General features: G+C 44.7%; 1 protein-coding gene across 2 annotated transcripts in view; it reads right to left on the bottom strand.

Annotated features, from left to right (window-relative positions):
* The window catches only part of Tg (thyroglobulin), a 184898-nt gene that overhangs the window by 145405 nt on the left and 24585 nt on the right, over positions 1-14908 (bottom strand). For both annotated transcript variants that reach the window (NM_030988.2, NM_001270783.1), the window contains 7 exons: positions 13618-13720; positions 12559-12759; positions 11174-11383; positions 9855-10009; positions 9480-9636; positions 7438-7653; positions 473-622 (listed from right to left, as the gene is read on the bottom strand). In NM_030988.2, the coding sequence (NP_112250.2) occupies positions 473-622; positions 7438-7653; positions 9480-9636; positions 9855-10009; positions 11174-11383; positions 12559-12759; positions 13618-13720 (1192 nt within the window). The remainder of the gene's footprint in view (positions 1-472; positions 623-7437; positions 7654-9479; positions 9637-9854; positions 10010-11173; positions 11384-12558; positions 12760-13617; positions 13721-14908) is intronic.

Below are 14908 nucleotides of genomic sequence, written 5' to 3'. Positions count from 1 at the left end.
TGGGTCACGCTGTCTACCCGAGAAAGGAGTTGGGATGAGTGAATTTGACTTTGCAGGTAACATGCCTGGCCTGGGGTCTGGCCTGGAGACTGGTAGGAGCCTGGTAGGAGCCTGGTAGGAGCCTGGGAGGAGCCTGGCCTTCACAGAAAATGGCCTTTGATTACCCAGTGGTTCCCAACAGTGGAAAGTCTTGCTCCCCACCACCACCACCCAAGAATCACTCAGTAATTCTTGAAGTCAAGTTTGGTTGTTACAACTGTTTGGTGGTCACAACTTGGAAAGAGGCTTCTGTTGCTGTCTAGTAGTTGTGGAGTATGTATAGATGCTATTCAGCATCCTGCCACTGTGAGATAGTTTCTAGCATGAAGAGAGATATGTTTTCAAACATCTCTGGTACTGAAGCAGAGCAGCTGTGCTGCAGCCTTCTGTGTGGGGAAGGCTCCTTCTTCAGAGTGGTCCAGGAAGAACTTACAATGGGTCTTGCTGAAAGCTCCAGTGATGGTGGTTGTTCTGCCCCTTGGGCATGGGATGCAAGCTGAGCTGCCTGCCTGCCCTTGGTAGGTGCCAGCAGGACAGGGAGTGCATTTTCCATCCTGAGAGAAGCTTCCTTCAGGGCATTTCACTAGGGGCACAAACACAGATGACATCAGAGTGAGAACTTGTGTAATGGCCATAGACAGGGCTTATAGTATGTGCAGAACCCCCAAATCAGCCTAGGATTTCAAATTGTACAACTAATGAGAAGTAGATGGCCTCAGGATCCAAAGTGGAGGAGCCAACTAAAAAAGCAGGTAGGGCTTTCTCTTCAGAAGCTGAGGAAATGCAGGAAGTGTAGGAATCCACACAGGACTTCAGACTTGGATTAAATAAAGTAGGAGACAAGCCAGGAGCACATTAAAGAGAAACAGCCTCTGAGAAGTAACACTAGAGACTCAAGTAATAAAGGGGGTCAAACGCCAAACAGTGTAAACAGCAAGTACAAAGCCCTCAAGGTGTACTGGCAAGGGAAAGGCCAAATCAAGCCAGAGCTGAGGTTGCAAAGGAGATAAGCTTGGCAGAAGATGAATCTGGAGACAATGGGAAAGATAAGGCCCAAACATAGCTCCCCAAATCTAAGGATGTGATGGAGAGCTGAAAGTGTAGGTAGATTAGGTAAAGTGCAACTTTCTATATAGTTCTTAGGGTCCTCTAAAGTCATTTTTATCCTGTATGAAATGGAGCAGTACTTATTGGGGTATAATAGTCACATACATACAGAATCTAACCTACTGCCAGACTCATGTGTGCCCTCAACAAATAACAATTACTTTTACTTTTAAGGTCATCCTTCCTTGTAGCTAACTGTGCAAATGGTACTTTCTCAGTGTATCAATCCCAGTAACTCTAGAAACTTATTACCATCTCATTTGACTGCTATGGCTGATGTCCCTGTGTGTCAGTCACGAACAATGCTGCCTATACTAGACAAGAATTAGGCAGCCAGCAGATTACATTAAAAATTCTTCTCGATATCAGGCCTTTTGGATTCTGATTGACTCAGAAAGCCCAAGTTCTGTGGATAAGATCTCCCATCAATTTGTCATGCTGGATGTCAGTGTCTTACTGTTACACTCCTGATCTGCTATCACCTAGTACTTTGTGTTCCTCTAACATCTTCAGTCCCTCCTCACTTTTCTTGTTAATGTGGCTATATCCCTCAAAGTAAAAGTAAAAATAATTGTTATTTAGTGAGTGCATACATTAGTTGGGCAGTGGGATTCTAACTACAAAGATATATATCTTACAGGGTATTAAAGTTAGAGCCTTCAGGAGATCCATTGTAGAGAAATGTAGGGATTGGCCACCCTGACACTGATGGCTCAGAGAAACATGAAGGGCATTTTTCTCTTTCCCTCGTGTTCAGGACTGTGTCCACAATAATTTGTCAAATAACTTCAAAAACTGAGTATTATCCCATAAAATGAGAGCTACCTCCATTGGAAGGGTGCTCTCTGGTCTATGGATTAATGTATTACCTATAAAAGTAACTTTTGTTAGCCAGATGAAATTGTCATCTCAGAGATTTATTGCCAAGTAAATATCCTTCAATATCCTTCTCTAGTTCTTTCTGAACTCTGACAGGCTAGTGCAACTCAGCTGTTATGAGCCAAGCTCCTCTCCAAAATGACTGACTCAAACTGGCTTCTCTCAGCTTCTAAATGAATTGCTCTGCTTGGCCTCAGACAAAATCTGCCAATCTATTCTGATCTTCTGGATCTTTCCCATTCTCTGTCTCATCCTGTCTTCACCTACAATTTGTCTCTGTAAAACTTTTCTGGTAAAACTGTTCTCTCTCTCTCTGTCTCTCTCTGTCTCTCTCTGTCTCTCTCTGTCTCTCTCTGTCTCTCTCTGTGTCTGTCTGTCTGTCTGTCTGTGTCTCTCTCTCTCTCTCTCTCTCTCTCTCTCTCTCTCTCTCTCTCTCTCTCTCTCTCCTACTCCCTTAAGTTGCCTCCCCTTTCTGTCTGTTCTTGTGAAAGTTTGATTTATCCTATCTCTGACTCATTCTTTGAAATCTCTCTCTGATTTGTCACTTTGTCTGCCACTCAATTAGACATCACTTTTAAACATGGCTGCATCCTTATACAAACTAACTTTACCTTCATTTGGGTTAAATGTGTGTACTAAAGATATGTCTGTATTCCAGGCAGATAACACGACCTAGATCTTTGGATGCGGTCCCTTGCCAGAGTAGCCACATTGTTGAATTTAAATTCCTCTATGATTACCACTAAGAATGAGTATCTATTCCCATCTCACAAGTGATAAGTGGGATTCCACCTGGAATGCTCAGCCATCACTTGCTAAAGGACTCTCCCAGAAGGGGAGAGGGTGAAATTAGGACATATGACATGCACAGTGCCAGCTGTTCTCTTGTGCTGTCTCACAGCCCTATGCAAAGAGCATCTTTTCTGATTTGGCAGCAAGATCATTAAATGACAAAAAGTAAGCACAACATGGTGGAGCACAGTGAGATGGAGTTGGTATCCTGAGAGTAACCATCTTCAGTCTGCATGCATTCTTGCTATGTCAGAGTAAATCAGAAACGCAGCCACATCTTGGAAACTATGTAGTACTTTCCAGTGTATGCTGGCAGTGAGGGTCCTCCTCTGAGCACCAAGTTCCACTACTTCTTTGAGTCAGATTGATAATGATTGGTTGAGACAATTTTTTTCAAGTAAGTATCTGTAAATTTGGGGCCAAAGGAAACTAATGTTTCCTGGCCAATGTAATCAGCTCTGCCATCTTTACTCAGAGTCCTGACAAAGACAGGAAAGTGAGACCTGGAGAGATACTATCAAACCACACGCTCCTGTCGGTTTGAGAAGCATGCATGCTCCTTCACCACTGTGACTGCCCCTCATACAAAGAGTTTTTCCATCTAAAGGGCACTTTTGTAGATCATAATGAGGTCGAGCCTTGATGACCATCATTCTTTCCTGAGCAAGTAGCTCCTCTCAAGACCAGGAAGTGGACCATGGCCTCTGCATGCTCACATTCACCTTCTAATCCACAAACCAGAATTACTAAAAGCTATGATGAGTACCCTCCTCTATATAATAAAAGGGTTGCACTATTTGGGTTTAGAGCTTTCAAGGCTGTGAGTTATGTTGTTCTTCCTGCCAATATTTCTTTCAACTTGCTGTACTTTTGCAAAGAGGAAAAGTATCTTTGGGTGACATCATAATATTTTACCTTTTAAGAAGTTCGTGCAAGCCCTGTCAAGTTTTTCTGGTTCTGTCATTCTCCAGCTCAAAATTTTTCTGTGGTGCTTTGTTGGTAGTCCAAACTTGTGTCTATACACAGGATCCTATCTTTCTCTATGGCTCACTTCCTGCCATGTTTCCCCACTGACTCTATTCTTCTGTAGAAACTACGTCATTGCCTCATAAAGCCAGGAAGGTTTAGACTCATTGCTTTTTTGCTATTACATCTAGTTTCTGCAATGGTCTTCACTTTTGTGCCCCTAACACTTAAGTGTGTGTGTGTGTGTGTGTGTGTGTGTGTGTGTGTGCAGAGAGACAGAGAGAAAGAGAGAGAGAGAGAGAGAGAGAGAGAGAGAGAGAGAGAGACCCTAATCCCATCTACTTATCTTAGCACCAATTCCTGCTCACTTTTTCAGACCCCACCCAGCACCTGCCCTAACATACCTCTCTGGCTGTCTTAAAGGGCACTTTACACCACTGTCTTGTGGTACCATGTAAATCTTTGCTGCTCTGCACTTGTGGTATGGGGTTTGCACGTAACTATACTTTTAAAGCTTGGGGGGGGGGGGAAGGCAGATGGATGAATGGATGGAAAGGAGGAAAGGAAAAAGGGAAAGCCATAACATAACAATTGGATAAAAAAAGTCCATAGGGAACTAGTTCTATTATGAGAATTTGTAGTGAGGGAAAAAAAAGAACTTACTGTAGGTAAGTGGAAATTAGTGTTAGACCAAAGAAAAATGGAAAATCTTGACAGTCTCCCTGTGACTCCCTCTAATGGAGGCTGCCAGGAGGGAATTCCAGAGAAGCCACAAAATATATATAAAGAAAAAAGTGAACAGACCTATAAGGAAACTGCAAGCAAAGCTTCTTCTCCCTACTATCCTCAACGGACACCAGTTCCCAGGGTCAGAATGACCATGCTCATACAATTTACAAGAAAGGGAAGCGACTCCCACCCAAGCCAGTGCACAACCAAGGACCACTTACATCAGACCTCACAGATGACAGTGAAAAAAGCCTGCTTCATCTCCACAGGACAATGCCCTGCCTTGTAACACCACAGCTTCACAGCTGTGTTCCAGATGTGTTTTGGAAGGAGAAGAGCCAAGGAGGAGAAGCCTGATTCTTGGATGGTATGATTTTACTAGCACTCCCCTTTTGAGAAGGGAGAGGTGTGGTGCACAGGGTGGAACCAAAGCTTTGGAATTGGATGGAGCCAAGATCACATGTCTGTACTGCCAACTAAAAATCAGGGGTGCTCACTGAGGGTTAGTTACAGGCAGAGAAATGTGCTCTACATCAAGGAGTTCAGGACTTTTAGGGGAGGACAAAGGACCTCCGGGATTCCAGGAATGAAAAAGCTGCTGGTGCAAGGACTCCAGCCCAAGCTTGTCTGATTCTAAAGACCATGGATTAAGTGTATAGAGAGCTGTATGTCTCAGCTTCCTAACCTCACTCACAGGATAGCATGGGGAAAGCACCCAGCTCTACAGAAATACCAACAAGTTCCCATACATACAAGAAATTCACTGGGGGTTCTCAGACATATTCACACATATGCAGAAAAACCTAGACATTTTGTGCAAGTCTTTGTAAATTCATTCTGGACCTTTCTATCTGAAGAGAGGTGAAAGACTAGATGGTGAGAAGGGCAACCCTTTGTGATAAGGTCAGAAGACTTAGCAGTTGAAATACAAACTGTAGATAGAGCTGAAATGATACTCAACTACAGTAGGTAAAGCAAATGAGTCTGGTCTTCTGCTTCAGCTCATCCATGGTTATTAGAATCTAATCACACTTCACTTTCTACAGTGACTAAGGTAAACTATTGAGACCTGACTATGTGTCTCAGAAAGCCCCAAGTTCTGAGCCTTTACAGAAAAGGCCAAAAGAAAGTTTAGAGAAAAGTCTGATTTCAGACCTCTTTCCTGGGCACCATTCTGTAATTTTCAGGAGGGCTTACTGAAGCCCTTCGCACTCTGATACCAGGTCCCCACACAATCCACACTGGGTTTCTCTTTTAGGCAAAACCTTCCCATCTAAGCCCCAATCTCCTGATAGGAGCTTAGAGTGACAATTGACTAAGCACCTGTGACAGGATTCTCAGCTTCCCCCTTACTTCCTGTGTGTTGTAAAATGAACACAGTGAAAACACATGTATATAAACACCCACATACAAACTCAATGGTGTTCATCCAGGTAGCTCAAGACACTGCATAGTCAAGTCTGAGAACACAGTGGCTGGCATGTGTGACATGCTCTCTCTATGACTCCCGTTTTCCCCATTTAGCAGATGCCACCATCCACTCTTCCTCTCACTTCTCATCCCCCTGTTCTGGGCAGCTCTAAGTAGACAGAAAGACAAAATATGTGTTCTGTCCCAAGAGGAGCTAGGATTCCTCACCCATTGATACTGGATTTGGTGACTTCAAGCCCCACTGAGGAGCCAGTCTGCTCAAGCTACACAAGCCCATTTAACAGATTCTGCATCCCTTTATCTGTCTGGTGCAGAAAGGCCCTGCCATCAGGGTCTCCTGTGAAATAGATACTTGCAAAGTCACAACACAGAGTGTAATTGATGCAGCAAATACTGTTTGGAAGTGACAACGCTCCCATTCTCTGTGCTAGGATTGAGATGTAGCTCAAATTCACTTCACAAGGATTTTAGAAAGTCTACATAGCGTTTGTATTGAAACTAATATAAATAGGGGGGAACAACAGAAAGTATCTCTCTTCAGCTCAATAAAAATGTTCTGCAATTCACTCCATGTAGGAAAGAAGGCTTCTATCCCATCATAAGATCTTTGAATTTTTTGGTGCTGGAACAATGACCCTGCCTCCTTACCACACACCACCACATCCCTACCACTGGAAGCTGTGTATTAGTTTTGTGGCCAACAGGAATTAAAATTAGAGGTGGAATTAAAATAAAAATAGATGGACCATGAAGCCCTGGAATTTTCCTGGAGTATCCAGCTGTAGGTCATTAAGATGGCTCTTAAATGGAAGAAGCCAAATAAGGGAGGATCAGAAAACTATAGTACATTGTCCATGACAATGAAAGAGGGACTCTAGGGCCAGGGAATGTGGCTGGGAAACTGATGGAGTCAGATCCCTCCAGGGCCCGTAGAAGGAACAAGTCCTAAAGATATCTTGATTGTAGCCAATTCAAGTTCAACTTACTGAACTATAATAAAAAGCAACTGAGTCAGGAGTGACTATAAAGAGAGTGACAGGAAGCTGACCTATCTATCATTCCCATTGCAACTGCATTTCCATGAAAATGGTCTTCAAAGATGCTTATGGACAAGAGCAAAACCAGTCAAGTCAACCTGTAGCAGGTCTCATCTCGATAACCAGTAGAGCCGGCTGTGAAATGGCTATGTAGTGGTTGAGAGCAATGACATCTTGCCAAAACAAAACCAAGAAATGTCAAGCTAGGATACAGGGTAGACATGGGATTCCAGCACCAGGTTCAAGCCAAGGAAGAACTAACAGAAAGAACAATGTCACACACTGGCTTCCTCTTCCTTGTGAGTCTTATGAGTGATGGTTAATGAGTGATTCCCTTGAAAACTGGACAGGAAAATACATATTGATCAATGCATTGATGATTCTCCCAAAGTACAATGGCCTTTTTTACAGTCCCCTGAGGTTCCATACCTCAGCCAAGAGGGAAGCATGTACCTACCACAGCCCAGAGGGTCCTGACTGGTGGTTGAAACTCTGTAAAATCCTTCCAAGCATCCAAGCTGAGTCATGGGAGAGGTGACAAATCTGTCCCCATTGAGAAAGTACAAGATGGTATCAGCTGAGAATGTCTTAGAGTCCAGATGAAGCTGGAACTTGCCACTTTGTATCAGATTTGCAAAGCGCCCAAGGAGATCCTGGCCCATTAATGCCCTTTCTGTAAGATAGAGAATAGGCAGAGATCATCCCATTGTTTCCTGAGGGACTCAGAGGAGAGCTGGGGTGTGGCTGCCTAGAATAGCCTGTCAGAAAGTACACATGGGCATCACAAATTCTTCATTAGGACAGACTGGGCTTAGAGAAGGTGGTTCAAAGACACACACACACACACACACACACACACACATACACATGTAAAACTCTAACAAGTTCAGGTTTGGTGGCACCAGACTGACCCCTCTTGGTACATGATCTGCATTGCCATGATCTGGGGCACACTAAGCAGGTGATCCATCACCCCCTCTGAGTGCCAGTGTGCACATCTGTTAGACAGGCCTAGGAATGCTTTGTTTGCTGATGGGACGGTTCCCAAGGGTTAGAGTATATAAAAGGGCCATGCCAAAGAAAGGTAGGCCCTTCAGTTGGAAATGTGACTTTTACAATTCTGATAAATATGTGGAAGGCTATGGATTTCCAAGTGGAAAGCAGAAGAGTGCCTTGTAAGGATCTGGGACAGACCTTTGTGTGCAGAAATCATCCATGCTACAACCTCCCACTGGCAAATTGGGCTTGACCTGAAGCCACAGACATTGTTGCCTTCACATTGAAGCTGGGACTAACATCTCTTGCTTTTACAATAGCAAACACTCCCAAATCATCCCGGCTTTTTGAGTGAAGGCAATGGAAACCACTGATCCAAAACGCTAGGTAGATTATTGTCTTGTCAGAAAGCCAAGCGAATGACAGACTCGTAGCCTGCCTTCCAGATTCTATCCTAAACATGTTTGTTTGTTTGTATTTTATTAAGACTTCAAGAACAGAGATAAAGTTTCAGGTAGTCTTCGTTACTTCTGGGCACTGAATAACAGAGGAGAGGCAGGTGCTAACTTCCAGACCTTACTTAGAGATGTGTGAATTATTCCCCACCCTATCAGAAAGCTCAGAGAAAACAGCCACACACTCATACAGCTCACTTTGCCCTTTCTTAGGCATTTGTGGTCTCTCAATTCATTTCTAACACAACTGTCAAGGTAAAAGGGGCAATATACTGAGGTATTTTCTCAGTGGAAGTGGATGATATGTAAATTGTAAACCAGTAAAGACTCCTCTCTCCACCTCCACCCATCTCCCTTCATACTGTGTCTATCTCACCATCTAACTCTTCCTTGTTCACGATGCTATTTGTCCTTATTGACCAGAATTCTACTGGTGCGTGTGTGTGTGTGTGTGTGTGTGTGTGTGTGTGTGCGTGTGCATGTGTGTGTGCACTGTGTGTGCATATACACCTCTCTCTCTCTCTCTCTCTATATATATATATATATATATATATATATACATGAAACTATTAACTCTATAATCCATTAACACAATACAATTTTATTATATCATTCGCAGCTCATTCTCCTAATTCTTCACAGATTAACCCCATGCCCACACCTTCCACCCACTTCCCTAATTTCATGTTTTATGTTTTTTCTAGTAACCGATTGATTATCTAGTAATTATCTAGTAATCTACTTATTTTGTACTGCCCATGTGAGCTGTATCAGTGGCTTCAGCATACTAATTGCTCTTGCAGAAGACCAGAGTTCAAATTCCAGCACCCACACTGAGTGGCTCACAACCATCTATGACTCCAGTACCAGGCAATTTAATTTGTCCATACTTTTTAATACACAACTAGCTCTTTCCAAGGGATAGACAGAATTCTCCTTGTGTTGTTATGAGAAGAGACTAGGCCTTCCCCAGTTTCATTGTAGGGAGCAGTCTAGGAGTCAATGAAGCTGCCCAGCTTCTTCAAGGCAGCAGTGAAGGCAAACTTACCAATGCTGTGCAAATTTGGAAGTGAGCCCACTGAGATGTCCTCAAGCTGTAACTTCCATGTAGCATTTACTCCTAAACGCTCTGCAGTCAGACACCCCACCTGTATTGAGGAGTTGTCACAGACAGTCCTGGAAACCAGGGTCCCAAATGTCTTTACCTGCATGGAGAAAAACATCTTGTTTTAGGAACAGAGAAGAAGAAGAAACTGTTGATGTCAATCATGTGTCAGGAGTGTTGGTCTTGTGTTGCTTTCTGTATTTCCACCATCCTGCTCCTGAGGATTGGGTACTAAAAAGTCTCTTTCCAACCTGAGGCTCCCTGACAGATACACTGAGTTTAAACCAAGCCCTCACTGATGGAAAGGCTGGTACATACCTGGATCTGGCAGAAGCCACGGGTTATCAGCTCATCCAGTATGAAGACCTGGAAGGCCTGCAGCAAGCCAGAGTAGTCAATACTGCACATCTTGCCTGGTGGGAGCAGGAGCTGGAAGTGTGCTTGAGTTTGCATGGTCTGCCACAGCTGAGGCCCTGCAGCCAAGCACAAGAGGTCAGAGGACTGAGGCCATAGATCTGTAGGATGTCTTCCTGTGGATTTTCCTTGATATATAGTTCCTTCTAATTTAGCATAAGCACACAGACCCCGGCTTTCTGCTTTAACTCTGAAAACACTTAACCTCCTCAACAGCAAGCTCAGAGCTGCTTCTGCACCCAAATCGGGTTGCCTCTTTACAGGGATTCTGACATTCTCCCTGGAAAATCTCCCACACTGCTTTGCACATAAATACCACCATCTCACATAATTCAGCAGACTAGGGGTAGATGTTCTCAAATGCTGCTCAGTGCTCAATGAAGGTTGACTTGGTCTTAATTGCACTTGGAGCTACCCTGTCAAAATCAAGAGATGGGCCACTTATTTGTCCAAACCACAGGTTAAACTTTGTCTGTATGAGAACCCTCTACAACCAATAGGGCTTTGCAGCTAATCCTGTTGTGGACACTCTAGCAGTCAGCTTGAGCCCTGTGATGTAGGTCAGTCCCAGATTGTGGGTCTCTACCTCAGATGCCTTTCCTACCACTGCCCCAGGAAGGTCAAGTATAAGGTTCTACTAGTCCAGTTCTGCTGGGAATACTCACAGCCTGACTTCACCAAGTCAGGCTTAGACAGAAACCCATGCAGCCACACTATTGCATGTGTCTGTGGGTTTGTCTTTACTGAGTTGAATGGGTTCTCGGGGGCAGCAGAAGTTGCACATAGGAAGAAGCCTGCATTTACCCATGATACTGATGCCTACCTTCCAGAGGCCTTGGACCCCTACCCTGCCAGTCATTTACCAGAGAGAACAAGGTAAATATGGGGAGAGGTTAGGGCTCAATGTACGATGCACAGGAATCTCAGAGCACATCATCTATGGTCTGTAACTCAGCAGTGGAAGCATCCACCAGCTGCATATGTTTCCAATCCAAGTAACCACAAGGAACCTAGAATAATGTCAACCTTCCCATATTCATTATGGGAAAACCACTAGTAAAATCTAATCTGCTCCTTCTAGAAGCAGTGCTCCATGGGCCAGCTCAACAACCCTGGCATCACCTGACTTACCATGAAAAGGCTGTACTTGAGCGGCAGAAAGTTTCTTTAGCAATATCCCTGAGAAAGAACAGAGTGCAGGACATGTTCCTATTGCTACTCACTCTGACAGGCTCTGGGTAGTGGCAGTGTCACCCAGCGCTGACTCTCCAGGTTACAAATCAGTGGCCCTGGTGAAAAGACGTTCCAGAGGCCCTGGCGGCAGAACAGCTGGCACTGTTGAACAGTGGTCACTCCTGAGCTAGAGGCTGTCTCACAGAAGACCACTCCATCAGTCACATCTGACCCAGAGAATGGCAGTGGACACTGTGGGCCTGGGGGCAGAGAGGGAGAAGAGTAATAGCCATCTCCCAGACTTCAGTCCTGCTCCTGCCTACCTTTCTGCTTCCCTTTGATTGTTCCCCAGGCCCTTTCTGGTTATGTCCTGCTCTGTCAGGGCCTGGTTCTTCCCCCTCCTTCTATGCCTTCTCACTGGATAAGTTCACTGTCTCTCAGTTTCATCAAACATCCAGAAAAGGTGAGTCTTACAGCAGCATCTCCGATGCATTGTCAATCCAATGACCACCACCCTCTTTACCTCAGGGCTCACAGCCCAGCTGCTTTCCACTCGACTCCCACTTTAACATTCAGAACTGAACCTGAGCAAATTCAGGCCTCATGACATGAAGCTTTCAAGTTTGCCCCGCTCTCCTGGGTTTGAATGAGCAGTGTTAGAGCACGTGGGGATTTTCTAGTAACTTGGGGACTTTCTATTCCCCAACTATACTCAGTCACTAAGAGTTCACCAAATACCACCCATTACTGTAGATCTAGCAAGAACTTTGACTCTCCAGAAATTCCTAGTACAATCCTACATCCCAGGAGCAGACGGACACCATAGTCATCAAGGACATAGTTAAGCTCTTATTTAGCTTAGTGTCCTTGGCCAGAATGTCGATTTCTTTCTTTGTATTTTTGATTTGTTTGGTTTGATTTGGTTTGGTTTGGTTTGGTTTAGTTTTCTTTTGTTTTAGACATGGTCTTGCTAATTTTGTCAGCCAAGCAGGACTCAAACTGGTAATTCTCCTGCCAGGGAGTGCTGGGCTTACAAGGCCTTGCCTTCATGGCAGGATTTTAATAAGTTTATTATAAAATATAATAATGCATTTTCCTATTATTATATGTGCTCATGTGATGTATATATCAGTACTAGATATTCAAGTAACTTCCTGAATTATAACTAGAAATGATGTTTCTCCTGATTGGGGACAATAGAGAAAACTAGGCCAGACTCTATTGAGCTACCGCAATAGATTCCTGGGGCACAAGGCTCTTCCCACTTTCAAGGTCAGGCTATGGTTTTTGGAAGTGCACACACTAGTTTCCCCATCATATCAATCAATTATCTTCGTATTCTGCCATTCTCGTTCCAACAGCAGAGGGTCTCAGAGACCCCATAGTATAGCTTGAGGCTTTCAGCCTACAGTACCTCCAGCAGCTCAAGACTTACTTTCACAGGCAGGCTGGGTGCCTACCACACGAGTCCCAGGCACTTCCTCTCCACTTGCCAGGACACACCAGCAACTGCCCTGGGCCAAGTCACACTGCACTGGGGAAAAGCCCCCATCCAATGCCTCACAGACTGGAGTGTAGCCAAGACCGACTTTCCTGGACAGGACCCTACTCTTGAGGGCATCACAGAGGCCAGGACCTGTATAGAAGCAAGTAAAGGGGATCATGCTCTACTCTTGCTCCAAGCATAGGAACAGATGCCCCATATCTTCCTGCTACCCTTCCCCTTCTAGGACAGCTGCTTTGAAAGGCCCCTCGGGTATGTGCTCTGTTTCTCCCATTGCCTACTCTGAAGAGCCTCAGACCCTCACAGGAGATTTCAGAGATGATCCACAAGACAGAAGGGTGAAAAGGATACAATATGGAACCATGGGACAGCCCTGAATCAGCAACTGGAACCCCGTGAAGCCTTCCAGCAAACTGCTGGAGGTCTGTGAGCATCAGTTTAAGAAGAATGGGGAAAAGTAGGTACCTTCCAAGTAGTTGGGTCACATTGAACAAAAGTCTGTGAATATGCCCTCTCTTTAAGTGATAACCACAGTTAGCTACAAGATCTCAGGTGCAATCAATGACAAAGTGAGAGGAATCCAAGTGGCCACAAACACAGCAGTCTATTGTGGGAACTCCGAGCCATGACAAAAAGCCCAGGGTTGACCTTAGGAACATTAGCACATGACACAGAGCTATAGAGTCAGGCAGTGCCTTAATGCTGCACAGCCAGTGTCCCCCAAAGGGCCAGTACCTCTATAGGCAGGGACAGGTGCTGGGTAATGATAGCAGCTAGTGATTCTTGATTACAGAGCATAGCAGACTCCAGGCCGTGCTGACCTTTCTGAGATCCTTCAAGGTAGAAAGAGATCCTGTGCTCTAGATGGTAAAACTGGGTCACATTTGGATCAGGAGTTGTGTCCTAGATATGGAGGTGGCAGAGCCGAGACTTTGACCTGTACTCACCTGGGAAGTTTTAGGGCAACAAGGAGGAGAAACGGCTACTCACACTGAGCACTGCTGTTTGTGTTTGTTGGCACCCCTTCTCCTGAAGATGGATCCACACACCAAGCTCCTGTTCCTGATGTCTGTTGTCTGACATACTCTCCTGTCTGCAGTAAAGCCATGGTCCTTTCAGTATAAGCAAGGTTTTGCCTCTCACTTACTGGTAGTAAAAGCTCTTACAAGAATATCCCTTCCAAAATAATGGTGACAATTTCTCCAGATGAAGAAGCTTGTCCACTAAGGGGTCACTGTTTTGTTCAACCTTTGTGGACACTCTCTGGAATGCTGACCACCAAGCAAGGACAGGTTGTGCCATCTGAGATCAGGGAAAATTGACTCTTTTGATGTGATGGGTCGGGAAATATCCCAAAGCCAGGTCATAGCAGTGCTGCAGCATGCCCACACCATCTAGTCCACACGGTCTAGAACCAGCTCCACAAATTTCAGAAAGGACTTCTAATATGGAACATCAAAAGAGCACTAAGTACCTGTAATTAGTAATGCAGGTATGCCCTAAGACAGCCACACCCCACCCATAAAAATGACCTATCCATGTTGGCTCATCCTCTCCTGACCTGTCTCCTATCAGCACGGTTTCCTAGCCTGACAATTCAACTATCTAGGCCTCAGTTTCCCAAACCCAAAGGCCAGGAAACTGAACTAGACTGATTCTTTCTTAGTGTGTGTGTGTGTGTGTGTGTGCGTGTGTGTGCGTGTATGTGTGTGTGTGTGTGTGTGTGTGTACACGAGTGTTAATATGCATAAGATGTATTTGTGTGTGCATGGAGGTCAAAGGAGAGCCTCAGACATTGTTCCTCAGGAGCCAATCACCTATTATTTTTAGATTTTACATTGGTCTTGAACTCACCAAGTAGGATCGGCTAGCTGGCCAGGGACCTCAGGTATCTGTCTATCTCTGCCTCCTCAAAACTGGGATTATAAGTCTGGCACTCTATGTTCAGCCTTGGCTAGATAGGTTCTGGGAATGAAGCAGAAACCTTGTATGTGTAAGGCAAGCACTTATACACTAAGCCATCTCCTCAGATCTGATACCAAAGCACGTTTACTCTAGAAACTCCTTCAGCAATTAAGCCTCCTGTCATACTTCTGCAACTCAAAGCCCTGAAAGCAGAGGCAACTGGAGAAAAGCAACAAGCAGTTGGGTATGTTGAGAGCCTCACTTACTAGCTTACACTTGCTGGATTTATGCTATGCTCTAGTTCGTCTGAAAATGATGACATTTACCCAACATTTTCAGGAGGCTCACAAACACCTTCACCCTAAGTGAGTCACAG

Source organism: Rattus norvegicus, chromosome 7 (genome assembly GCF_036323735.1).
Source record: "Rattus norvegicus strain BN/NHsdMcwi chromosome 7, GRCr8, whole genome shotgun sequence".
In the NCBI taxonomy this organism is placed as follows: domain Eukaryota; kingdom Metazoa; phylum Chordata; class Mammalia; order Rodentia; family Muridae; genus Rattus; species Rattus norvegicus.
Note: the sequence above shows the minus strand (reverse complement) of the source record. Positions and strands in the feature narration are given on the sequence as shown.